Source organism: Sceloporus occidentalis, unplaced genomic scaffold (genome assembly GCF_023333645.1).
Source record: "Sceloporus occidentalis isolate IW3139 unplaced genomic scaffold, rSceOcc1.0.p SCAF_31, whole genome shotgun sequence".
Lineage (NCBI taxonomy): Eukaryota > Metazoa > Chordata > Lepidosauria > Squamata > Phrynosomatidae > Sceloporus > Sceloporus occidentalis.
The window spans coordinates 7,139,493-7,167,140 of NW_028317011.1; the positions used below are offsets into that span (position 1 = coordinate 7,139,493).

Here is a 27,648-nt window from a genome sequence, read left to right on the forward strand (position 1 = left end):
CCTTTTACCAGCCAAACAATCTGACAAACCCATGCATGTGGGGTATCGCTGTACTCAGGAGATGTTGCTGAACACATATTGGGGTGTTGTTTGACAGTGACATATACCAGCACCTGTATATCTATAACTAAAGTACAATTTGTGTGGGAAAAAAAATAAAAAAAATTACTATTACAAAGTTTGACAAAGTGTAGTTGTATAATTGGTGCATGGAAAGGGTTAAAATAACAGCATTTGGAATACCCTGGGGTGTCTTGTTTTCAAAAATATATGGTTTGAATGGGTTAAATTGAGTTAACCGGCTTCAAAGATGTTCCAAAGAGGAGATGGAGGCAGACTGACCAGATTTGTTAAAAAAGATTTGGAAATCATAAAACGCTGCTTGTACTTATTGCCCTATAACTTACAAAAAACAGCAAAAAAACATAAAAACATTGGGTATTTCTAAACTCAGGACAAGTAGTAGAATCTATTTAGCTAGTTTTTTTACTTGCTTTTTTAGGTGAGTAAAAGATTTTTCAAATAAAAGTCATAAAATGTGTTTTTTTTTCAATTTTTCACCATGTTTTTTTAATTTTTTTTATAGTAAATAAGATGATACGATCAAAATGGTATCTGAAGAAAGCCCATCTTGTCCTGAAAAAAACAATATATAACTTATGTGGGTACACTAAATGGGTGAGGAGAAAATTACTGCTGAACACAAGCACCACAAAAGTGTCAAAACAGCCTCGGTCCCACAGGGTACAAAACGAAAAATGAGCCCGGTCCTTAAGGGGTTAAATATCAGAGTTCACAAAAAAATGCTATGCTATGTACTGCAAGGATTATTGGAATTGGACTTGGGTATGAGGTCTGTTCAATAGACTTGTGCAAATGGACCAAAAATGATTCAAATTTTTATTTTTCTTTTTGTCAATTTTTTTTCAGACCGCGGTTTTCCTGGTCTTTTTGTACAGGCTAAATTCAAAAGCGATACACGGGGGACAGAGTAGCGTAGATGGATCCGAAGAGAGAAGTGTGGGGGAACACTTCTATTTCTCCACGGATCCATCTGCGTTATTCTGGCCTGGTGTGGTGGCCACAACAGTTAAGTCGAGATTTGCTTGCTTAAACTATTGCACATATTTTCTACCAAAATGTTGGAGAAATATTAGGACGGGTAAAAAAAAAATTCTAAGAGAGATTCAAACTGTTTGTTTTCCGGTGGTGAAATGTGAGGAGCACATGCATGATGTGTAGTAATGGTCTAATGTCACTGTATTCTTCCTCATATCTGTATTAAAATATTACATGGCCCAAGCAATACGAATGCGAAAGATGTTCATAAATGGGTGGGACAAGTCTCCGAGATTTCCAGAAAGAATATATTTCCAGATTAGGTATGTGTGGGGATCTCTCCACTTATCAGCAGTGATTTTATTGCTTTGGGGAGGGAGCAATTGCCTTCAAGCTCTCATTGTGTTTTTGTATGTGTAATATTACCCTAAGCTCCTCTCTTATCAGTTCACAGATATAACTGATAAATGATTGAATGTTAGCTGTGTCACCCACAAAGCATCCATCTGATTGCATTGATTTCTGATGTGCTTCAAGTAATGAAATGGAAAACAGTCTGGCTTTCTCTCCTCCCCAGTGGGCTAATTCATTTCCTTTAAGAGAAAAGGCCTGACTACATTAAGTGAGTGTGTATTTATATTCGTTATGAAGGCCTGGTTAACCCCTTCGGCTCCAAACACTGATCTGCCGCAAACGGATGTCTGTCACGTCTCTACCATTAATTCCGTTTCATACCCAGTCGGGCATTAACATGCACACCATAAAGATGATGCGCAACAATTTACATGCAAAACAACCTATAACCACGGCTACTATTCTCCATTTTTATGTAAGGCTAATGATAAGATCTGAACATTTCAAAATGTTATGCCTTAAAATTTAACACAATGACATTCATTAGAGGAATAATTTACTGCTCGACGATAACCTTACGCAACTCCCATTGCTTTATCAGGTTGGAATTTTTAAGGGGATTTTTGACTTTAATTGCAGTTTGAAATATGAAAAGATTGCAGATATGCGCGGAAGTCAGGGGATTGCATGTTCGTATTTTATTATCATTTTATATCTTGCATTCTTATGTTGCAATAGTTTGTTGTGTTCCATCTACGTTAAGGACTAAAGGGCGAAAGTTTAAAAAAAAAAAAATTGTTCTATCTGCATTTATATCTCAGCAGAGCTTTCTGCTAGGTTTTATTATGCCCTAAGTGATCTTATTTAATTTTGTACACAACATTTTGGTTGAATATGTTAAGGTTTCAACTGATGTCTTGTGTGATCTTGATCAAAATGGAGAATAATCCAATCTTTTTATCTCAGAGATGAAAAAAAATGTATAGAAGCAATATGCTTATAGGCCCATGCAAATAATCAATCTGGACTACCCTGTAAGTTGTCTGAAGCATGTTCTATATGGCATAAGTCATAATTGTGTTTTGTGTAAAATAATTAAAAATTAATTCCAAGAATACTTGGCATAAGGAAGAGGAACAGTCACCTATTAAGACAATATACAGACCAATCTATGCTATATTGTCAAGTTTCAGGTGCAGTTGTTTTAAAGAAAATTAATTTAAATACCACTATACATACCATTAAAGTCATTTTCACCATGAATGATTAATGACTCAATGTACACAAGCAATTATTATAAACGGGGGGGGGGGGCACTTAAGCATGGTATATGCAGCTTTAGCTTGGTAACCGTTAAAGCTATATCTGTCTACTAAGGTTTTATGGGCTCTTATCTGGAGTGTTCTTGGTATCTTGTTAACCACCTTAGAGTAGAATACTTGTTTTGTATTTGACACTAATTACAATTTTTGAATCATTGTATTGTTAATATTACATTCATTAGACAGTTGGATGTTGTTTTACAATGGTTTCTACAAATTGATTTCCACAAGATGTCTTTCTCTTCGTGGCTTTTTCACCTTAGTACCATGAATTTTAAGTTGTCTACTATTGATCTTAAGTTGGATGACATTCTCCGAACCTTCTGCTTTTAGGACTGTTTTATTTTGGATGGGGAGATTCTACACCAGTTGCCAAGTTAACAAATAAGAATGCTAGCTACAGATGTTATGAGGCGCTTCTTTCATATAACCAACTTTAAACCCGAGGTTTCCTGTTACTTCCCTCTCTTAATATGTTTAGAAGAAACAAAAAAAATCATTTTACAGCTTTGAAAGTCATTTCCAGGCCTTCGTTTGCTCTGACCTTCCACGTGAACCTTGCTTGAATGTAAACATTTTCTGAGGATGTTTCAGTGCAGACCCAGCAAATCTGGACTGTATTAGCAGTGGAGGATTTTAGAGGAGCTTTGTTCCCTTGGTATTTGTCAGGAACCTTCTTCCAAACCCAGAACTGACTTTCAATGAAAGGTTTGGGGTTTTTTTTTTCCCCTCTCCCCTTTCCCCCCTTGCTTTTTATGTTTAGCTTGTGCTCCTCTTGTTTAATAATACTGAACAATTTTAATGGATTTTAAAATATGAATGTTCACCTAGTAGAGTGTCATGGTCCATGAAGCATTTAAAGGCAATTAAGCCTTTTTAACTTGGTTAGGAGAAAAACAAACTATAGAGAGATTCCTTTGGGGTATTGGTGGACCTTGTTGTGAACGTCTTTTGTAACTAAGCAGGAACCCTCATGTTCTAAGGACATCACAAAAGTGTGCTAATTTGATTTCATTTTTGTTTTTCCATTTCACAGGAATCAGTAGGCAGATCTCCTTGTCAATGCAAAAACAACGCCAATAACTCTAGATCATGTAATTAACAAAGTTCGTTATCAATGTTTAATGGAACGTGTTTTTTTCAATCTCTTCAGAGACTTCACAAATTTTACAATATTTGGAGACCTTGGTTGGACCAGTATCCCAATTCTCTTTGATATTCGTAGATTCCAATGTATAACATATAACTATATAAAATACGCTTGTCTGTATGAATGACCCGTACGGATGGTGTGAATGAGGGTGCGTTGGAATATTTTTTTTTTTTCTTTTCTCTTTTTTATGTTTGCTGGGGGATTAGACCAGGCGATACGTAGTAATCCTAGTCTAATTATTTTATAAATTATTTGTACGTTAATGGATGCATCCGTATTTGTATGTGAACCCGAAATCACCTAGATGCGGTTGTTTTATGTCTTTGCGAGGATATTTATATTTTGTATGGTGTTGATGCGATGTTACATTTTGAATACTGAATAAAGTAAAAAAAAATCTGCTTGATGTACGGTTATTTCTAAGGACATACACTATTGCCCTAAAAAAAAAAAATTGCAGTTGTATGTGCCACCAACATTGTGACAAGTTAACAAACGTACAAAAATGTTGCAAAAACTCATGGTTGGAACGTTGCATTATTAATGTAATGTAACATGGAAGCAATGAAATGTGTATGTATGGCTAACTTTAACTTTGGCTTCAATTGCCAGTGGGCCTCTGATCTTGTCCTTTAATAAGCTGTGTTGCAGGACCACTAGTATCTATTTTTGGGGTCTTAGATTTTCTACTGCGTAGAGCTGAAACTGGTGATATATATCTGGAATATTATTTAACAAAATGCTATTTCTATTTTATTTATGGGCCATAACAGCATGCCAAAGTAATTACCTTGACTAGATTACACCTTTTTGATAAGGCGCTTCTATTCATTTTGTGTTTGTGCAGCCATTCTGGAATCGGTAAAGTCCTTTACTTGCTGTTTTTAACCCTTTAAGGACAATGGGCAGTCCCTAAACCCATTGAAAACAATGCATTTTGAGCCCGTACATGTACGGGCTTTGTCATTAAGGGGTTAATAATGCAACAAAATAATTGAGAATTGAACATTTACCATGTTTATTGATATAGCACCCAATGTTTGTGTATCTTAGGTTAGCCGTGTTAGTTCAGTAGTTTAGATGTAATATAAAATACCTTTATCTGACTCTTATTGGTCACTTATTGGTGTCAACCTCCCTTTGTCAAGTCCAAGGCAATACTAACCACAAAACATCTAAGACATGACAGCATTAAGTTTGTTGGTTAAAGAGTGCTCGTTGTAAATTAACTTAGTCAATTTGGGGGGGGGGGTTTGAACGGTTAAGTGTGTCATAATTTTATTGTGGTGATTATTAATTATTATTCACATAGTGTCGTCATATTCCACAGCACTATAGAACAGGAAAAACAAGAAAAAAAACTCCTAAATATGAAGGCTATTAACTAAAGTAGAATAAAATCTGGAATTGTCATATGAAGTTCTTGTAATGTGTGTATATATCCAAAACCGAAATCGAAACCAAAATCGAAATATTCCCTCTTATTATAGGAAGCAAGTTGGGAGGGCAATCATGTATTTGAATAATAATTTAAAAGAAAAAGAAAAAAAACCCATAAAATTCACAATGTTCGTAGTGCAGTAAATATTGATCATGGCAGAGTTTTTGGTGGACAGCATCCCATTTTTTCTGAGAGAAATGTTAGTTTTAACCCAAGAACTAGCAAAGTGCATCAGTTAAAGAAGAAGCCTCCATACTACAGAACGTGTAGCACCGTAAAACAAGAGCATCACCTGAGTATTCAAATTCCCTTCGTTAAAAGCAAAGGGCATATGAAAGTCGCATATCATTAGCGGGTCTGTATTTCAGCCCACAGCCCAAGTTTATTATTTACTGTGCTCAGCCGGCGCCAGACTTTGACAAGGGATGAGAAAATGTGAAAAAATAAAAGTGGAGCCAGTTACGTATTTTTTTTTTTTTCTTCTGTCTCCCATTTTATATGGGTGAAGAACTGCACTGCTTTGTAAGCATAGTGATTGAAAGATACAGGACGCAACTCAAATTTCCTGAGGAGCAGCACGTCTAAAGGCATTGTTGCTTATATTCGTTACGTCTGTCAGGTTATTGTCTATGCTCTATACATCGATCTGGCTTATTACATTTTGATGTAGTGCCAACAGATATACGTAGAGCTTCACTGCTTACAATAATAGTATATAATAGTAACTTGTTCATTGGTAGATATACATACATTTGAACAGGAGGTACTTGCAGGTAGAACTTACAATCTAAGTACTATGTATATTAAGTTATATAGTGTCTGTATATCTGTATATGTGCGTGTAATATATAAACACTATATGCAGAGATATATATATATATATATATATATATATATATATATATATATATATATATATATATATATAATTATACACATACTCACACACTCTCACTCTTTTGGCCAATTATGGGCCATAGAGTAACATTATAATAAACTGCTAAGCTTTTCTGTGTTGGTCGATCTAATTATTTTTTAAAAACCTGTTTTAGCATGTGTTTTGTTACCACAAACATTTATGGTGTCTTTAAAGGAAAATATGCAATTGTTCTCAAAGACAAAATAAAATAACCTTAAAGAAAAGTCACATACCAGACCCTTGTTGTGGAGCCAGTCTGTCCGGGGCAAACATGCAGGTATTTTCACAGCCTCGTGCAATTATTGAAGCCTTTGTCTTTTATACAAATTATTTGATGTGTGATGAGAATACTTTTTTTTTTTTTTTTAATTTTCTAGCCTTAACCAGGGTCCATGGAAAGGTGGCATTAGTATGAAACCACATTTTTTATTTTTATTTCTAATAAAATTATAGTGGGGGGAATAATTAAGTGGCCCTCACAAACTTGGATTGCAGCTAGTCATGTTCAAATTTATGATGCATATCTACAACTCACTGAGGACTGAAGTTTCCTACAAGGGAGGAGTCGGGCAACTACAGGCCAGTTAGTCTTACATCTGTAGTGGGGAAATGAATGGAAACAATGTTAAAGGACAGGATTGTTGAACATCTGAAGTCACATGGGTTTCAAGATCAAAAACAACATGGGTTTTCCTCAGGAAGATCATGCCAAACAAATCTTATTGATTTTTTTGATTGGGTGACTAAAGTAATCGATCAAGGTGGTGCAGTAGACATTGCGTACCTGGATTTCAGTAAGGCCTTTGACACTGTCCCACATAGAAGGCTTATAAATAAACTGCAATCTCTGGGTTTAGATCCCAATGTTGTTGAATGGATTAAGGAGTGGCTGAGTGACAGACAACAGAGGGTTGTAGTGAATGGTGTATATTCAGAACAAGGTCTTGTTACCAGTGGGATACCTCAGGGATCTGTACTTGGACCCATTCTCTTTAATATTTTTATTAGTGATATTGCAGATGGTCTTGATGGAAAGGTATGTTTATTTGCTGACGACACAAAAATTTGCAGCAGGGTTGATGTTCCTGGAGGAAGAAGCCAAATGGCAAATGATCTAGGAAAAATGGTCAGAGCTTTGGCAATTGGCATTTAATGTGGATAAATGCAAAGTAATGCACCTGGGGCATAAAAACCCAAGGGCAGAGTATAGAATATTTGATACTGTCCTAACCTCAACGTGCGAGGAAAGGGATTTAGGGGTAATTATTTCTGAGAATTTAAAGGTAGGCAGACAATGCAGTAGAGCAGCAGGTAATGCTAGCAGAATGCTTGGTTGTATAGCGAGAGGTATTAGCAGTAGAAAGAGGGAAGTGCTCATGCCGTTGTACAGATCACTGGTGAGACCTCACTTGGAGAATTGTGTACATTACTGGAGACCGTATCTCCAGAAGGATATAGAAATGTTGGAGAAAGTTCAGTGAAGGGCTACTAAAATGGTTCATGGATTACAGGATAGACCCTACCAGGACAGGTTAAAGGATCTTAACCTATATAGCCTGGAAAAAAGACGGGACAGGGGGGATATGATAGAAACATTTAAATACTTAAAGGGAATCAACAAGGTAAAGGAAGAGAGTTTATTTAAGAGGAGAAATACTACCACAACAAGAGGACACAAGCATAAACTAGAGGGGAAAAGGTTTAATGGTAACATCAGAAAATATTACTTTACGGAAAGGGTAGTGGACGCATGGAATAGCCTCCCAGCAGAAGTGGTAGATGTTAATACAGTAAAGTCATTTAAGCAAGCATGGGATAGGCATAAGGCCAAGCTAGATATAGGATAAGGGAAAGTACTAAAGGAAAGTATTCAGAGGTTGGGCAGACTGGATGGGCCTACTGGTTCTTATCTGCCGTCACTTTCTATGTTTCTATGCAAGTTGTGATTTCTAGTAAACTCTTTCCCCTTTCATCTCACAGAAAAAGTATAAAGCTATCCCCATACATTACATTTTTTATATGTCTGTGTATGTATGTATGTGTCTCCATAAAGACATGGTTGGATGAGATTGCTGTGGAAGAACTGGACTGTCCCGTACAGAGCCTTGACCTCAACCCCATCGAAGATCTTTGGGATGAACTGGAACGGAGATTGTGAGCCAGGCCTTCTCATCCAACATCACTGTCTGACCTCACAAATGCTCTACTGGATGAAGGGGGCAAAAATGTCCACAAATACTCTGAAATCTTGTGGAAAGCTTCCCCATAAGAGTGGAAGCTGTTACAGCTGCAAAGTGGGGTAACTACATATTAGGGTCTAAGTATTTAGAAAACTATGTCATAAAAGTCCCTGTTGGTCTCGTGTCCCAATACTTTTGTCCATATAGTGTATATAAATTTAGAAATACCTCATGAGGAGGATAAGTATCACTAATGTTTATTGGCTAAATAGGCAGAACACTAAATGTCCTTACTATGACTTAATTACTAACCTAAATAAAAAATACTAAGGATTAGCTTTGGATTTGGTTTTTAATCAATTTTTGAGGAAAACAAACATATTGTTAGACAGAGCAGGAAATCGGGTAGAAAGTCAATTTTTGGTGACTTGTTAAATCAAATTTGTTTTGGGTTAAATCATCTACACACTTGCATTCTTGCCTCTAGTTTCCAACAATGTGTACTTGGTGTAAAGTTCATCAGAAGTTTATGTAAACCTCACCAAGTCATAGCTGGTAAGCAGAATCGTTAGTGGTAGACCATTGTAACATGAGCATTGGTTTACATTTATTTAAACATAAGGTCCACGGCCCTGACAATCCTAATTAAGCCAGTTGTAATTATAACCTGTTTTATGTGACTAACAGTTCTACGTCATTACATTGCCCCTGGTGTGTACATTGCTTCGCTGTGTCATTAACTCCCTCTTTACTTGTTTAGAAGAATAGCATATAAACTTAAGCTTGTTTCGAAAAACATAAAACATCCATGCCTATTTTGTGTTTGTCATTTGTTGACAGTTGGGTTTGGCATACTTTCTTGTGCCATTTTCTGGATTTTAACCTAAAAAAAAAAAATGTATCCATTTACAATGCTTTTAAGCATAGCTCAGCTTGCTACAGTCTGTGTCATTGCCTATGATATGAGGGCTAAGCTTAAGTGTAATGGTCTCTGGAATCCTGGTATTGTCCTATTGAAATATCAATGTGGAAATGTCTTTTTTTTTTTTTTACTTCAGGTCTACACGACAAGGTTTGAATTCATTTCGTACTTCACCGTACCTGCGAAATAGTCATTGTACCTTGAAATGTCATTTTAATAGTCGCCAACTTTGTGCGTAGTGTTATCCCAAGTGTCTGAGATGAGTCTAGCACTATGATCTACGCACCTGTTTGTATGATCTACACTGCAAATGAACCTGCTACATGCACGGAGTGCTTGTGTGTTAGCATGGAGATCACCCTAAAGAAAGTCCTTAGTACAGCGTTTAATACAACACAAACTAAACCCACAAGTTCCTTTCTAAGGATTTGTTCATGGGTTGCTATGTCTTTACAATGAAATGGTTGTTAGAAGTTGAAGGTGGCATTTGTGGTTGTGACTGATGTGTATGTCAGTTATGGGGTTGACTTCCTAGCTTAGTGAATACATGGTTCTAGTTATCAGATTCAGTTGATCATATACATGGACACCTACATTTCGCACTCTTGACATTGGATGAAGACTGGTAACACTGGGCATTGTAAGTGAGCTTTAAAAAAATGTAATGAACAATAAAACAGGTTTGGCGATAAACACAAGAGGATATATTTCTGAAAGCTAAACAAGATCAACGTCAGTGTTTCTGATGACTGTTACAAGATGTAGCAATATCCAGCGCCATTTTAACACACCCAAATGTGGGGGTGATTGCAGTCACTGTGAATGGTTTGCTTCAGTTCTTTCAATGTCTTCATTATGGTGTAGGAGCCCCATGTGGTGAGGGTACCATGAACACCTTTAATGCATTGGCCTGCTTAATATAACTTTTGGGTTCAAACTTTGAAATACCTTCAATTTTGATTTTCAGTTTAAGGGACATTCTTTTTGTATCCCTCTAAGCCTTTTAATCTGCTTTAATAGACTTTTGAAAACAATTAGTGCATCTTTCAAACAGAGTAAACTTGATTAAATAATTACCCCAATAATGGGCAGTAATGGAATACAAAGGGTTATCTCGGTGCTAATCCTCAAGTAATGGAATTGGCGTATGTCTGATTTTGCCATTCTCAGTGTACAGAAGAACAAAACCAAACGGTTATGGGAAAGGGGGGGGGGGTTGTGCCACTGGAGGCCGGCGAAGAAAACGAGACCTTATCTCAAGCAATTAATCAAGAAACTCATATTGTGGGACAATTATTCAAAGCCAATTCTAAAATAGCTTTAGAGCCCCAGGTCCTGAGATACTTTTCCAGAATTTTGTCAAGGTCATTGAGAGCACTTGGGGTAGGTCCTGCATGAAAATGAAGGCATCTCGTGCACTGCTGAACATTTGCTTTATTGTCGCCAAGGTTTGCTGTCAGTGCAGCATGACTTACGGTAGCTGAGAAAATGTCGTCTTTGCTTTCAAACAAATGGCTTTAACTGCTGAGAAAATTAAGATTTTCTCACCTATCGTTAGTCATTCTTTATTTACAGGGCAATTTATTGTAATTAATAGATCCTGTGATTTTATGTTAAAATCATCTTTTCCATCCTACAAGATTAGGCGTTGTGTTGAGGAAACCGTTCATGTATTTTATTGTGTTTTGATATGACAGAGATGGATGGGGCTTATTTATATAGCCCCTATGCAGTAAACTCAGATTGACAGATAGAGGGCTCTGCTTGCAAGCTTCTTATCGAGAGGATTTTTATTGGTAATGTTCTCAATATAGCAATTAGGTTCAGCCAGCAGCTGCATTTAGGGATCTCTGCACTATGGCTCTTCTACATGTGTATTTTTTATTCTTTAACTGTTATCAACTAGGAAATGTAATTTTATTTTCTTCATGTTCTTATGGTGAAACATAAAATTATGCCTTTCAGTTTTTTTAAATATATTTCTCTAATAATCATGCTGTTTCTGTCAAGGTGGAGATACCATAGTCACTGGTAGGATGGACCTGATGAGTAACAACTCTAATTTACTGTATCTAACATTTAGTAAAAATAGACAAATTTTGTCCTTATCGTAAGTCAAATCTTAGGTAACCAATGAGAAGCACATTGAATACCCATGTGATGTCTCCTGCAAGACGCTAAACACACCAGCCCATACTGTAGCCATAGAAACTCCAATGTCGTATGGTTATCTGTAGCTGCTGCAATTATGTGATACACCAATATTACCATATAGATTAGTCTATTTATATTACAACTTGTCATTTCTAGTTTTGCCTGTGTATACTGCATTTAACACAAATGTGCCTGTGGATCTTTGTGCATATGTAATGTGTAGGCATATACCCATAATCTCATCTGTAGCTGTTTGCAGTTATGTAATATTTGTTAATATATATTTTTATGTTCATATTAAGTATGTTACCTTATGAAAATATAGTAATGACTAAAACGCTAAATTCTATATTAGTGTCTAAACCTGTGTACAGTTCCTTTGTTGTAGTTAATTTTCTCCATCAATGTCCGTTCCACTTACCCATATTTCCTATATTACAGAGGAGGAAGAGGAACAAGTACCCACAGATGGCGGCACATCAGCAGAAGCCATGCAAGTTCCTCTTGAGGAAGAAGGAGAAATGGAAGAAGATGAAACTGTTAATGATGAAAACTATTTGAGCAAAAGACCTTTGTCTAGCCCAGAACAGATGGAAATGCCCTTTGCAAAAAGACCAAGATTAGCAAATAGTAAAGGGGATGTTTTAGATGGAGCTATGGAACCACGGGAACCCTTAAGTTCAATAAATACTCAAAAGGGGCCTATTTCACCTTCACCTGTACAGGACAATGCAGACTTGGTTCTTAATTCCTCAGAGCCACACATGGTGCCCCCTGTTTCAAAAACACAAGCTGCTCCTTCCAAAACTTTAGATGCTAAAGCTTTGACCCCTAAAACAAAATCGAAAGGTGGCTCACCAGGGCAAAAAACAAAATCTCCCAAATCAAATCAAGCAGCTACGGTACTAGGAAGCCCTCTACGGTCACCAAAAAGTAGTCTTAAAGAGAAAAAATCTCCTGTACGTGCCAAAAGTCCTAAGAGTCCCAAGAGTCCTAAAGTTCCTGTAAGCAATACGCCACCTCCTGTAAAGGCAGAAACCCCAAGTCGGACATCCTTGGTTGCATTAAGTGAAAAGATTGGAAAGGAGAATATACAAATAAAACAAATTCAAACCCCACTTGATTCTGAAAGATTAAACATTGAAAATCCATCAGTGAAGAAGCCTTCAGTGACTGATAATACCATTGAAGATTCTATTGATGCGGTTATTGCTCGTGCCTGTGCAGAGCAAGACTCTGACCCATTTGATTTTACATCTGGCTCAGAGTCGGAAGGTGAAGTCTTTCCTAGTCCGAAGAAGCTCACTATATCAGAGCCTGTTACTCCTAAGGTTTTGGCTTCTAGCAGCAGCCTTACCAAGGCTGCAAGTACTCCACTTCCTCTTTCAGGCGGCACCTCTAGTTCTGATATATCATGGACAATGGATGACTCAATAAATGAGGTCATTAGAAAAGTTAACCAAGAAACGCCATCAAATATATCTGTAAATCCACCTTGCTTCTCTTCTCCGTCTGCCTCCCCTCCTACTCCAGAACCTCTTTTAAAGGTCTATGAGGACAAGACAAAGTTGGCTTCTCCATTGGAAGTGAAGAAAAAACCAAAGAAGGATTTGAAGACCAAGATGAAGAAAAAAGAAAAGGTGAAAGAGAAAGACAAAGAAAAGGAGAGGTCTAAGGACAAAAACAGAGACAAAAACAAAGAGAAGGAGAAGGATGGAATGAAAGAAGCAAAAGCTCTCTGGAAAGACAGAGATGATGAGACAGAGGTTCCTAAGTTTAAGCTCAAAGAGTTTAATGATCTTGACATAAAGTCAAAGCAGAAGGAGAACAGTGGGAAGAAAGATAAGGAGAAACATAAGGATAAAAAGAAAGACAAAGAAAAGGGAAAGAAGGACAAGGAAAAGAAAGTGAAAGACAAAAATAAAGAAGAGAAGTTGAAGTCTTTACCGTCTACTCCTATTTTATTGTCCCCTAAAGAAATGACACTACCTATGATTAGTACTCCAAATCCGGTCAGGCTGCCGCCTTTGCTCTCGGCCATGTCACCCCTTCTTCCAGAAAAACTTTTTGAGGACAAAGAAAAGGCCAAGGAGAAAGATAAGAAAAAGGACAAGAAAGAGAAGAAGAAAAAGAAAGACAAAGAGAAGGTAAAGGAGAAGGACAAAAAGGAGAAAGAAAAGAAAGAAAAGGATAAAGACAAGCATAAGCATGAAAAGGTATCTGTTGAGATTAGTGTATATGTTCTGTTTTAACAGCATGTGGTTAGATGTGCCAGATATCATGCAAAGGCTTATGCCATCCCTGGTAGAAAACAATTGGCTGTGATATGAGGAACTTTTTTTGCTGTTAACTTTTTTTTTTTTTTTTAAGAGTTAAAAGGGGGAGGAAAAAACTGAGCAAAGCAATAAACAGCTTAAATTGGCAGGACTGCCCACTGGCCATCAGAAAGCCCCTGTAAAGAAGATAAACTGCAAAGCTCACATGCATGAAAGATTCTCTATATTGAGTGAAATTGTAAAGCTGATAGCGCATAAGTGTTTCCTAAATCCATCTCTTGCCGCAAGTCAGGATTGTAAACCCATTCTTGCAGTAACCCTTGTTGTGCCTGATTGGAGTGTTATTGTAAAGTTCTGCTAGGTCTTAGGGCATTGGGATGTCATTGCTTTGCTTATTTAGTTGTCTTAACTGCAATTTTTACACACTAAAAAGTACATTACAATGATATGCGGTTTTAATGAATATATCTGCAAGGCCCCTTTAAATTTCCATGGTGTCTGTTTTGGAAATGCAGGGAGATTCTCCAGAATCACCCCATGTGTATTTGCTCTTTCCCCGCACCCATGTTTGTGTTTCAACAAACACATCTCCCTGTGCGTATTATACCTTCCCCTTCCTGCTCTGGCGATCCGGAGCACTTTCCTTCCATTGATCAGTGGCATCAAATGTTGGACCATGGAGGAGGATGGCACCTGCTGCAGCAGAGGTTGCAACTTCTAGGTCAGGTCACTGCTTCTTTAATTTTTGGAAGAATGCTTATTAAAGTACTCAAAGAGGAGCTATCAGACTTAATTGAGTCTTGGGGTTTTTTTCTCAACAGGCTCCAGTGCAATTATAAGAGTTTAGAATAGTTGTAAAATGTAAACCTGTAACCCCAATTTAAGTGTGTTAGCTTTGCACAAGCATTTTTAAATTCATTTCTATGTGTGGTCGAAACCCATGCTTGTTCTACTTGTACTAAGAAATAGGTGAGGATTTTCTATATCCTTTTTATCCATATTTCTATATGACCAACAGTAAGTGGACACCCCTCCTAATTATTGAGTTTGTGTGTCAGCCACACCTGTTGCTAACAGGTATATAAAATCAAGCACATAGGCCACCATCTCCATAGACCAACATTGTTAGTAGAATGGGTCATAATAAAGACTTTGTGTGGCATCGGATGCCAAATTTGCCACAAGTCAGTTTATGAAATTTCTGCTGATCTGCCCTGGTCCACTGTATCATTGTAAAGTGTAGGAGTGCCAGCTCTGGAAGCATAATCGGCCCTGTGCGTCTGGAGCGTCATAAAATGGATTTCCATGACCAAGCAGTTGCACACAAGCTGAAGATCACTATGCACAATGCCAAGCACCGACTGGAGTGGTGTTAAGCACACTGCCACTGGACTTTGGAGTGGTGAAAACATGTGGAGTGATAAATCACGCTTTACTGTCTGCAAGTCTGATGGAAGGATCTGGGTTTGGCAGATGTCAGAACACTACCTACCAGAATGCATAGTGCCTAAAAAATTTAGTGTCAGTGAAGGGTGATGCTACAGCTTAAAATTTTGGGGGGGCTGTGCCCCTGTGCACAAAGCAAGATCCTTAAAGACACGGTTTGTTGAGTTTGGTGTGGAGGAACTCTAGTAGACTGCACAGAGCCCTGACCTTAACCCTATTGAACACCCTTTGGATGAATTGGCAATCCCATTTGCAAGCCAGACTTCTCATTCAACATTGTTGCCTGACCTCACAAATGCTCTTTTGGTCGAAGTTTCCCCATATACACGCCAAAAGAAGAGTTAATGCCCATGATTTTGGAATGGGATAACAAACAACCACACATAGGTGTGATGGTCAGGTGTCCACATACATTTGGCCACAACCATTGCTTGTATTGAGGAAATTGGATGTACTATATTAGTTTTGTGTAATTTTGCCACAGATCTTGGATTCCCAGTTATAGAACTCTGTTTTTAATTTACATATTGTGTGAACACAAATATTTAAACCACAATCTATAGGATATTTTGAAGGACAGATTTAGTTAAATGGTTTTTTTTTGTTTTTTTTTTTAATTCCAAATTCCCCCCAAAAATCCCATTGCCCCCTCCCCATCTAGTTTGTTTTATCTTATTTCTTATGACTTCTGAATTCAGTTTTTTTCCAAACTCCTAAAGGCAAGTTTCTCCCATGAAAGTGCAGCTTGTGGAAAATTAAAATTATGGTAGAATTAAACTGTGATTAAATCTTAATGAAACTGCAGATAGCACATTAGCACAGCAGCAGTGCTAATGAAAATGTAAATTAGATTTTTGTTTTGTAGAAATGATTACATTGTCTTCCTCTTTAATAACCCTTTCCAGGGGACCTGCAGTATGGCATTTCTCCAAGCCCATATTGATGTAGTCTGTTCTAAGTGCTGTTTTAGACATATGGCTAGCACACCTTAATCAGTCCTTGGTTTGGTCCTAGGATAGCTTTATGCCACTCCTATGCATGTTTAAATTCCTTCACTCTATTAGCCTCCATCAGTTCTCCTGGAAGGCTGTTCCAATTATCTACCACCTCTTAGTAAATCAAAACATGATGCATATAAAATATATTATGAAACCCCATCAAGTCTCTCCCATTAGTAAGGATCCAGCTGGTTAAGGTATGCATTATGAATATCAGCTCCACCCCTCTTGCAGCAACCGCTTGCTGGAGTTGGTGCTTTTTATGATGCTGTTTGTCATTTTTTACAGTATCTTTTAATTCAAAGGAAAAAACCTGACTTTAGTGGGTTTTTATGAATCATCTTTGTAAGAATTTTAGAATTTCTATAGATGGGATGCCGCTCCCACCAGTGATGTCAAAGGGTAGGAGAACATCAACCCACCCGAAGATTAACAAAGAAACTCCACAAGCACAAAAGACATGCAAACCCTCTTGTCAAAATGACAATGTCCCCTTGAAATATAAAAGCATCCTGCTCTTCATTTGTGATATGGAGTCTAGTACACTGCTTGTATACGAGCTGAATCTATATGATGGTATTGATTGTCTTTGACACACTTAAATTGTCACCAAACTCTAAGCATAATTCAGTTTGGGTGTTTTTATACCCTTTGATTTGTACACTCTGTGTAAATGTTAGAAATGGTGTTTTGTGCTGGAGCAATTTATGACTTGCATGACAAACCCCTCATAATCAGTGTGTTTTTGTTTAGCAGGCCAAGGCAGAGCTGTCTGTTCCAGCCCCATCACCTGTAATCCCAAGACTAACGTTGCGAGTGGGTGCAGGCCAAGATACAATGTAAGTATTGGAATCCCTAAACACTTTCTGATGGATGTAATATTATTGTGACGTTTGAAGCTCCTCTCCCATTAGTTTGCCTCATTAGCCAGCTCTGAGCTAGTTGGGTTTCAGGAGATGTGTTTAGCCAAACACTTCCCAGCCTGCCCAAGCTCACATGATATATTGGCCACCGGTTTGCTCCAATGCTGGCTTGGTAAGGGTTTTACAAGACACCCATACATATGCACAGATGGCGCTTCCATTAGAACATGACCGAAAAGGTGAACTGAGAAATTACTTGTGCCTCAGAGTAAGGGAGTCTGAGAACATTGTCCATATCAAGGTGCATGTGATTAGCTCCACGAACAATCACATGCCCAGAACTTGCACTGATTGGCCGCAGCTTTTCTACCCAGGTCTTCCAGAGAGAACTAGCTCAGAACAGTATGTAGTATAACACATGGTAGCTCATAGACCTAATATGAGTGGTTAAATGCTGTATTGGGATGCTCTGATCGTTAGGCGCTAAGGACCCAGTGAAGGCATCTCTAGCCATCTTGTGGGACAATGTTATAGATGGGATATCATTCCCATCCTGAACGCAAACAATAGTGTAAAACTGATCCCATTCAGCAGTGGATACACGTTCTTTGCCGGTAATGTTTGACTTTTTATAAAGCTCAACCATGTAAAAGCCTCCCCTGAACCACCTCTGGTCTTATTTAAAGTGAAATCATTACCTTCTTCAACTGCGTTAGCAGCAGGAGTGCCAATTCCATGGCTGCCAAATCAGTAAAGCTAGAAAATTTACTGGATTCAATCCTAACACAATTAGACCTCATTTGGTTTTTTAAATAAATAAAAGGTCGGTCTGCAAATTAAGCTTATCTCTGGCCACAGCTTCCATAAATTGAGTTTATTGTTTTTTAACTGATCTTATCCACAATGGGCTAGGTGGTGGTAGTTCATTTGGATTTAAAATATTTAAGACTGCTCTGTAATGTATGATTTGAGCAGTGCATTACAGCACTTTTTTTCTGCAGTGTTATCAAGCAGCTGATCGCTAATTGAGTTCATGCAAGTAGTTGCTTAAGATATGCCATCTAATAGCCACTGATGTGCCTGGAAGTAGCAAATGGAGTTTGCGACACATACTGTACAGTTGCATCTTGATTAATAAAGCAAGAAACTGGCCCAGCCTTTCAAAAATTCTTCTTGCTTCTTCTTAATTTAGCTCTCTGCGTGTTTGAGCAGAGGTGGAAGCTTGCTGACCAATACTTAAGCTGAAACTAGAGAATTTTCGAGATTGTGGCATAGCTGTGTGTGCGTCTTTGTCAGAGTATTCCAAAGGAATACTATATATATGTAAGTGCATATTATAGAATATTTGCATAGCACCAACAGAAAATGTGGACGGCTGGTTAGAGCTTACATTATCATCCTTGAAGATCTTTGGAATGACCAACCTCTTTAGCATATATCATCCCACTTAGTCTGGCCTTGCTGTTTAATTATCTGCCACCTTGGTATTTGTATACAAAGCAAGAAGAATAGGGTTCATAAAGGGCCCCTGTATTGTCTTAGCCAAACTGTGTTTGCCCTTAACCTTCCCTTTCTATGTGTGGCTCAGAAGGCATGGTTGGCTCTTTATTGACTTGTCAAGCTGTGGGTTTGCATTTCAGGGCAAGCATCCCATGACCTGATCCATTTATTTCTCTGTTATGTGGTGGGCAAACAGGTAAAGGAATCCTGCTGGAAATCCGTCCGTCCTTCACATTTTATGAATAAGCCTAGTGTCTGCGGGAGTTAGGGCACCGTGACCAAGTTCTGCTGAAAACGTAATGCTAGCAGCAGGGGGCTATTGTGGGCCACAGCTGTGGGCGGTGTTGGTTACTCTGCTCGAGATTGCTCATTCAGCAGAGGCCTATGAAGGAGAAACGCGTACTGGAATGAAATGAGGAGGAGGAAAAAATGATACCGCACAGGGAAAAGCCTGGAATGGTAAACCACTGTTTGGAAAACTTAAACAATGGAGAGCTGGCAGTGACACTGTGTGTGTTTATTGCTGCGCTAATGGGCCTCCAAATTATTTTACAATGTGAAATTTAGTGGTTTATGGCCGAGAAATGAAAACTGTTAACAGCTGGATAGCAGCATTAAAGACTGATGAGTGACTGCAGTATATAAAACAGAAGCAGTAGCTGCTCAGACTTGAGTTAACCCTTTAAGACAGGTCTTTTATTCTAACACCATAAAGTATGTAGGAATCATTAAGCCGTGCAGAGATTTAGGTTGAACGGTTCTATGAAAATGTATTTCTGTTCTGAATAGCCCGACAGAACAATGAGAACCAGTCCACAGCAGAAAACATACGAAGCTCAAAGGTATTTTCATCCTTGAGTGGACCATATGACTAACGCACAGTTCTAGCCACCAAACACCGCAGGAATTTAAATCTAATTACCGTGCTTAAGCAAACTGCATGATAAGAGCATGTTTTTCTGTATCCTTTCCGAGCTTAGAGATTGTCATCTGGTTTTGTTGAAGTAGTAAGCTGCGTTTGGTTTATAGCGATAAAGTGAAGAGGGAAGTATATAACAAACAAGCAAGCCTGAGAGACCCTGGCCAATGGATCACTTCCTAGGCCACCTATGCATTATTAGGAGACGGGGCTAGCAAACGTGTATAGGAATTGAAGGATGCATCCTCAGAGTCTGTATAAAATGGCGTAAGTATCTGGCGCAAGTGGAGACCATCTGACTATTTTTTAGGCTTATCCAGACTTGAAGAGTCCTACGGAATGAATCGCCCAGATTAAGTAAATATCTAGAGCAGGCGTTCTTTAGATAATCTTGATGATCTTGTATGCTCATAAATGGCAGGCTATTTTGGTTTGGTTTTTTTGTCGTTATTTTTAATTGTTGTGAAGCAATAACATTTTTGCGTGGCAAATGCAGTACTATTCAATACCTCTACTTCAATAGTCTCTTTAGAAGCAGATTTCACTTATTGGGTTTTCTAAGAAACCAACTATTGCCCATAATTGTGCACCTCACGATTTAAAGCCTCTATTTTAATGCACAAAAGCCAAACGCATTTTCACACTGCTGTTTTACCGCTATAGGTGGTTACAACATTAATAAGTTTACCAGTAGAGAAGTGCCACGTCTTTGCTTGTCTTCCATATTCAACTAGTGATGCTTCTTCTGGTGCAGAAATAAAATGTTTCCTATCACCATGGTAACCAATGGAATGGTCCAATAAGCAGGCTCATTAGAAACGGATCATTAGAAACCCTTTGGTAATGATAGCACAGCTGGAAATTTCCTTGTTTTCCATGGAAGCAGCTAGGTGACCCCAGTCCTTTGAGCAGTAGTGTATATAAAATATATAATCTGGTAGGTCATCACTAATGGAGGAGTGTTGAACTGCACTTTTATAAAGAAATATAAAACAGGAAAGCTAAGAAAAATCCGTTTTCTTCAAACATATCTGATTCTTTAATGCAAATCTTTGTGACGTCCGCATTTAAATTCAAATAAGTTTCGCCTCTAACATGTATTAGCTTACAGAATCAAAACATGGTAAATGGAAGTATTCGTTTGTAAATGAGTCAAAAATTGTCAAAATGTGTTGGCCTTTGTCCTGTGCTTGACTGTCCAAACTCCACTTATACAAACAAACATTGCATTTTGAGTTAGTGTGCAAAGAAACCTTGGGTAGACTCTACTTGACACTACTAAGGAAGTCAGCAGGAAGCATTTTAACTGCGGAGGTTATTCTGTTTATGCGTTTGTCTTTGAGCCTGCCAGATATCCTTGGTTCTAGAATCGTTTGAGGAAGGAAGTACTGAATTAGCAAATATTTGTAGTGTCTTTTATGTAGGAAGCTGAAAGACTTAGACACCCCTTCATCTTGGAGATAAAAGTTATCAGTACTAAAATGAGGCTCTATTAATGTTAATTTGAGTAGTTCCCACACGTTCTAGCTTTCATCCCCCAGAGAGTATTAAGGTCTATATCGCAACATTGTGGAAAAATTATATACAGTCTTGTATAAAAAAAAAAATTGTTATACACATTTTAAGACATAGGCATACATTTTTTCCACTTCAAACAAGAATAGCTTAAAATGAAGTGGTCAGTTTTGTTATATATGGATTAAAGTTTTCAGTCGGTAAGCAGAGTGGGTAAACCATTGCCAGGTAGCCCATCCTACTCTCCTTTTTAGGTTTCCAAGAGGGAGAAGGATTATGTCCAATTGTTTCCACCTGTCCAGCATGTCAGCCCAAAACCAATAACGGATGGCTGCAGTAAAGCCACGTGAGGTCTGTAACTAATAAATGCAAAGAGGCAACAGTGGTTCCTTTAAGTATTTTGGCTGTGACCGTACGTGATCCTGTTTAAGATGAACTTCTCAGTCTCTCGTTATGTAGTACTGTTTCACATGGCATAGGCTCTTCGGGACATTTCTGTATTTCCTATTATTGTTGTCATCTTTTGTTTTATGTAGCGCCTACAATTCACGCAGCGCTTCTTACAATACATATATTCAAGGGGTATGACAAGACTAGAATTGACAAAGACAAACCGATACATTAGGTGGAGAGAGCCCTGCTCGCAAGCTTACAATCTTGAGGGAATGGGGTGAGGACAAACAAAAGGCACAGAGAAAGGGTGAGAGGTAGTGTGATGGTTGCATCAGTGGCAGGGAAGTTCTAGCAGCCAAGATGGTGCGGCTTCTCTGAAGAAGTGGGCTTTGAGACCTTTCTTGAATGTTGGGAGCTAGAGTGAAAGCTGAAGGTTTGGTGGAAGTAGGTTCCAGATGTACGGGGCAGCACGAGTGAAATCTTGTGGAAGGGAAAAGGAAAAAGTGATAATTGAGGAGGAGAGCCTTAGCCCATGGGAAGAAAGTAAAGATTTAGTACCACTTTTGGGCGATGTCTTCCAATACATGAAGGTATCTAGTTTCCTTTATATATGGTTCTCGGGCATACCAGGCTACAATTCCAAATTGAAAGCTGCATAATATGCAGTATGAGAAATATACTCGATAGTAACATTCACCATCTAAATGAGAAAAAAATCTGTGTAGTGATGTGTGTAGTTAATTGCTGGACTTTTAGGACATTTAAGAGCTTGTGACCTTTTTCACCTATATGCATGGGCATACCTTGAATCACAAAACCGTTGCATGAGAACTTCAAGTCTTAGACTGTACCTCAGTGTTACAAATTCCTACATAATAGCACCAGCATTACACATTTCTCTCTAGCCACAACACCGTTATCTTGTAAGGCTCAAAAGAGAATAACATCAAACTTTAAACTGCCTCTAGATATCATCCTTTGTTCAGGTTGATATGGGACACGAGACAGCCAGTAGTCCGTAGGCAATGCCTTTACATAATATGAATGCAGGTATATTCTTGAGTTAATCTTGAGCCCTGCTATGTAACACGAGCATAAGTAAAATTGCAACCTCGTAGTAATTTTGTTGCCACCACTCCATTTCATAGGCTTCCTATTTCTATGACCTTACCACCAGATCTTCCCATGTGCATCACTATGCACTGCTGACTTATTTGCCAGACCTACCTGCAAGAGTAACGAGCAGAGTTTGAGTGGAATTGTAGATTTTAGATTTGCAGTGTCAACCTGGTTTCCCTCATGAACCATGCCTTTAAGCTTTACCTTTCAAAGGGCAGCAGAAGCTGGCTTTGGCACAAACTCCTGTTCGATGGTAATAGTTCTTGGCACTTACGCTGCTGGGCAAAAGTTTTAGTCAGGTGTGGAAAAAATGCTGTGACGTAAAGGATTCTTTCAAAAATTGACATGTTAATAGTTTATCGTTTAACAAAATGCAAAGTGCGCAAACAGAAGAAAAATCTAAAATCAATATTTGGTGTGACCACCCTTTGTGTTCAAAACGGCATCTTCTCTTCTAGGTACATAAATTGTCTATAATCTAAATCATTGTTATACAAATTTGATTGTATTTCCACTGAATGATTTCTGGTTTCTTATGTTGACCATATATCATGTAATTAGCATTACCAGAAAGATTTGTTTAGCATTTACCATGTAACTACCATTGTTATGTGTACTTTAATGTGCAAATGCTAATAACAGTGGTTTCCTTTTAATTTCAGAGTCATCAGCAAAGTGGTTTCTGCTCCAGAGGGGAAGCCAAGTGCTCCACCTTCCCTGCCCAAATCGCCACCTCCTGCCCCATCTCCTGCCCCGGCACCAGTTGTGGCCCCTCCACCTGTACAAGCTCCAGCAGCTGCATCACCAGCTCCAAATCCGGCTCCGACTCCTTCTCATCCACATCCTCCACCACCACCACCACCTCCTCCTCCTGGCACCACTACAGGCAACACAAAAACACCAGTCAGGAGTGTTGTAACAGAAACAGTCAGCACTTACGTAGTGAGTTAAACACACATACCATGTGAATATATTGAATTTTGAAGGGGTTATAATTTACAGCTACCTAAACTTTCATGGTAACTACATTTTAGATGGTTGAACTGTTTTTGGCCATCATAACCATCCAAAAGCAAGTTGGATTTGCTTGCCAAAATGGTACAGGGGCACATTCTAAAGAGCAATGACCTTGATCTATACAATGTGCTACCCATACTCCTTGTAGATAAACATACAAACTATATATGAAGTTACATCTTTGTTGAGCAGATAGTTGACATGTAAATGTTCTTTGAAATATATTCTTGCTAGAAATGTTGGTCATACAATATGACTTTTTTTTCTCCTATGCAAAGTAGACCTGTCATTTGCGTATCACAGGACCAATGTCTTTTATTTTTTTCTTCAAAATTCTTAACCTAATAAAAATAGACCACATGTAAGAAAATGAGAACCTAGCTTTAGTTTTGTGGTCATGATCCCTTTTGTGGCACATAGATGGTTAATATTGGGAGTGTTCGGATCTGCTTGGCAGCCACTGGTCTGGTTCATGATCTTAGTGTGGCTAATTGGGATTGCGGAACTGTGCCACATTGAAACTATGGATTTTTCCAGTTTAGCTTCACATGTCCTTAATGCAAAGTGACAGATGTCATAAGGTAAATGGAAAGTTACTCATTAACTGTATTTTGCATACCTGATCTTATCAGCTAGGTGAATACAAGTATTTGGCTAATAAGTAAAAATGCTAAATAAAAGCCCAGTCTACTGTAATGTTAAATGTGTGTTAGGTATACCCCATTTCTAGTGCAAACACTGAAGCAGCACAAACCATTTGTTCATAGTGACAGCAGCACAGGTACATTGTGGTACTAAAAGTTTTAGCAATATATAATCTGAGTTACATGTTAACAATGGAGCTTTTGTGCCGTTATATTTTATAGGCTCCCAAGGTGCAAGTAACGGCAGGGTAATTGAATATCTTGCGTCTACCATTCTACTGGTGGTAATAAAGTTTAGAAATCCAGAAAAAAAGTGGCCAAGTCAAGTTTCACAAAAAAACGTTGAATTTTTTTTTTAACAATAGTCTATAATCAAATGAAGGATACATTTAAGCATAATATTTATGTAAAGGCATTATTGCTTCTGTGCAAGGTTGGCTATATTTTTGAAGACTAAATTCACGCAATGATTTTGATTCATTCTCTGTGTTAAAATGTTCTTGTCCTCATAATTTCCATTGTTCTATTATAGATACGTGATGAGTGGGGCAACCAAATCTGGATCTGCCCGGGGTGCAATAAGCCCGATGATGGCAGCCCGATGATTGGTTGTGATGGATGCGACGACTGGTATCACTGGTAAGAGACTTGTTTTCTGTAGCTCTTTACATACGCTCTTCGAGCACTCATAGGATAAAGGAATAAGGGTAGAAACGACTATGTTGAAATGTTTTTAAAGTGGAAATACCTGTATTTTAATATGGAATATTTGCATAGATTGGCTGGGGAAGCTGCTCTCGCTCTGTTTTAAGAGTGTTAAGAATCCGTCCCCCAAAAGACCGACACAGAAACACATACAGCATAGCAAAGCGTGTGATGGCACAGAAATAGAACAACCATAGGTACCCAGACGCACAAGTACAGAATACTAGAGCATGTACCAGCAAGAGAGGTTCCCAGTGACCTGCAGTTACCAAAGCTCCGTGCAGTAGGATCCTGCTGTCGCCGACTACTTTTTTTTTTATACTGTTACAAAGTTAACATTTGCACCTAGAAACTCATTTGCTTTCATTACTAAAATAGTACAATATGTTGGCATTGAATGCTTCTTTTAACGCTATCGTGTTTTTACGTGTTCTCATAGATGTTAGTTAGTACAAAATCCATTTCCATCTCCCAGATGGCTTTATTGCCGTGCAGAAAACCCAGTGGCATAATCCCTCTGCATACACTGAGGTATCTGTATTAGTTTCTGCAGTGCTTCTGGGTTAGGCTCTCCATTTCTAGACCCAGAGCTTGCCTACACCTTTAACTTGCTGCTGATAACAGAATGGAAACTAAGAGGCTTTGTTTATCGGCACCATGCATAAACTAAGTAATACTGATTGACAGCCAGCTCCTCCATTTTTTTGCTGCCTGACCTGAGATCAGCGTTACACCGGTGCCGCCAGAATGTTAAGCATTTGCTTTTAACCCGTTTAAGAAAATATCTGGACATCGCATTCCCAGGTCACGCAAACTATTCTTAATTGAGTAAAAAAAATATTGACATTTTATAGCTACCGAGCCTATATTTTAAATGCTAATGTAATCATGGCTGTATGTAAAGTTATGACATTGTTGTGCTCTAGTATAAAAATAATGACCTGTAGCTCATACTTTCCCGGACTTGGTTCAGTTGGAAACAATTCTGTAAAAATGCAGATAGTAAACTATGTTGCTAGCGTTACTCTTGTTGTTGTTATAACAAATTGATATTGCCAAATATTAGTCCTGTCCACCTGTTCCACCTCTGCCTCTCCCCACTTATGCACAGACTCTATTTAACCTACCCAAAGAGTCCTTATTGGTAATTATGCGTGTATGAGCCTGGAGCGTAGCTATGGCTTTCTGTTTGGGTAGTGAGGGTTAATAGTGATTTTGGAGTGCCTAACGCTTTCCTTACCAATGCTGTTCAGTGCCTTACTTACCCCTACAATTTTTATTCCCTTTTTATGTGCTCCATGTACCCACGCAAATTATACATCTTTATTTTTCTTAATTAAAAAAAAAAGTAGTTTTTTTTTTTTTGTTTTGTTTTTTTAAATAGCTTGTTAAAGGTTTTTTTTCTTCTTCAATTATATATAGAATTTCTTCTAAACAGTAGGTGCTACTGATGAACAATGTCCCGGTTTATGTTCAGCAAAATCCTCTGTTTAGACATACGCCACATATATTTTTATGTTAGCGGGCTACATCCATTCCTTGGATATTACCTTATAGGGTAGTATTTTTAATACTTTTGCACAGGTCTACAGTGCAAAATGGTTAGGGGTCTCTTTTTGCATACCTACTTATGTATGCCAGTGATTTCACAATGACATTACTGAGCTCACGGTATTTTTATTTATTTTTCATTGAAAAAAAAATGTCTTTCCCCCCCCCCCCCTTTGTGTGAAGAGGGAGAAACATTGTTTCTCATTCTCTTCCCTCCAAACTCACCTTTACTGATCACCCTGTGATCAGCCAGCAGGCCTCCACCGCCTTGCATTGCTGATCAGTTTCGCCTTTCCTGCAGTGACCTTCCAGTGGGTGTCAGCAGTGTACCGAGCGCCATTTATTATTATTATTATTATTTGTTTTATATAGTGCCATCAAATTCCGTAACGTTGTGCAATTGGTAGACAGGAAATAACAAGTAGCATTACACACCATCGGTGTTCAGGAAGCCAGCAAGGCTTCTGCTGACAATGGTCCCTGCCGCTGTGAAAAACGCTGGATGTATAGATAAGTCCTAAAGTTATTCTCACAGCACCTTATGTGGAGGTTCCTGAACATCCATAGGGTAACAAAGAGGGGTAAAGTTACATTATAACTGATCACATACTTTTAGCTCATGCATAGGTAGGCTTTAAGAATTGTTTACTACAATTCAGCTTGAAGCCACAATCTTGGCTTATGAAGGATTTCTTTTTACATCACCGAACATGTTTATGAAATGCCTTGGTGGACTTTAATGTGTTTTATATAATAAAAAGCATGTTTGACAATGTTTTGCTTTTTTTGTGCTTTTTCTACTCGTAGGCCCTGCGTTGGAATAAAAGATGACCCAACAGAACTAGAACAGTGGTTTTGTAAAAAGTGCGACAGCAAGAAGAAAGATAAAAAGCACAAGAAGCGGAAGCACAAAGCTCATTGAGACTCTTCCACAAACCTGGTCCTTCTAATTTGTTTTGCGGGGCCTGCAACCCTTCATTCATGACGTGTGTTGAGGATGATGGGAGTTGTGCCTAAACCAGGTTGGTTAGATTAACAATGGTTTCCGACCAGGGTACTAAAGGAACGTCCATTCGTGTGGAATAGTATCTAAGGCTAGAGATTAATAGATTTAAAGCTGGGACCCATCTGTCAGTTTGGAAATATCTGTCCCAGGACACCGAAAAGGATTTTTGCTCCTTTTTTCTATTGACAATAG

The 27,648-nt window shown here is 38.3% G+C and overlaps 1 protein-coding gene across 4 annotated transcripts in view; it reads left to right on the forward strand.

Moving 5' to 3' along the window:
• The window catches only part of LOC149298795 (transcription initiation factor TFIID subunit 3-like), a 61,455-nt gene extending 34,083 nt beyond the window's left edge, over positions 1-27,372 (forward strand). The window contains exons 3-8 of one of the 4 annotated variants that reach the window (XM_089487248.1): positions 11,946-13,744; positions 16,389-16,400; positions 16,978-17,063; positions 23,196-23,475; positions 24,727-24,833; positions 27,258-27,372. In XM_089487248.1, coding sequence (XP_089343374.1) covers positions 11,946-13,744; positions 16,389-16,400; positions 16,978-17,063; positions 23,196-23,475; positions 24,727-24,833; positions 27,258-27,372 — 2,399 coding nt within the window. Of the gene's footprint in view, positions 1-11,945; positions 13,745-16,388; positions 16,401-16,662; positions 16,699-16,977; positions 17,064-23,195; positions 23,476-24,726; positions 24,834-27,257 lie in introns of all 4 variants that reach the window. The other 3 variants (XM_089487249.1, XM_089487250.1, XM_089487252.1) reach the window with 3 other exon arrangements.
• The last annotated feature ends 276 nt before the right edge of the window (positions 27,373-27,648 follow it).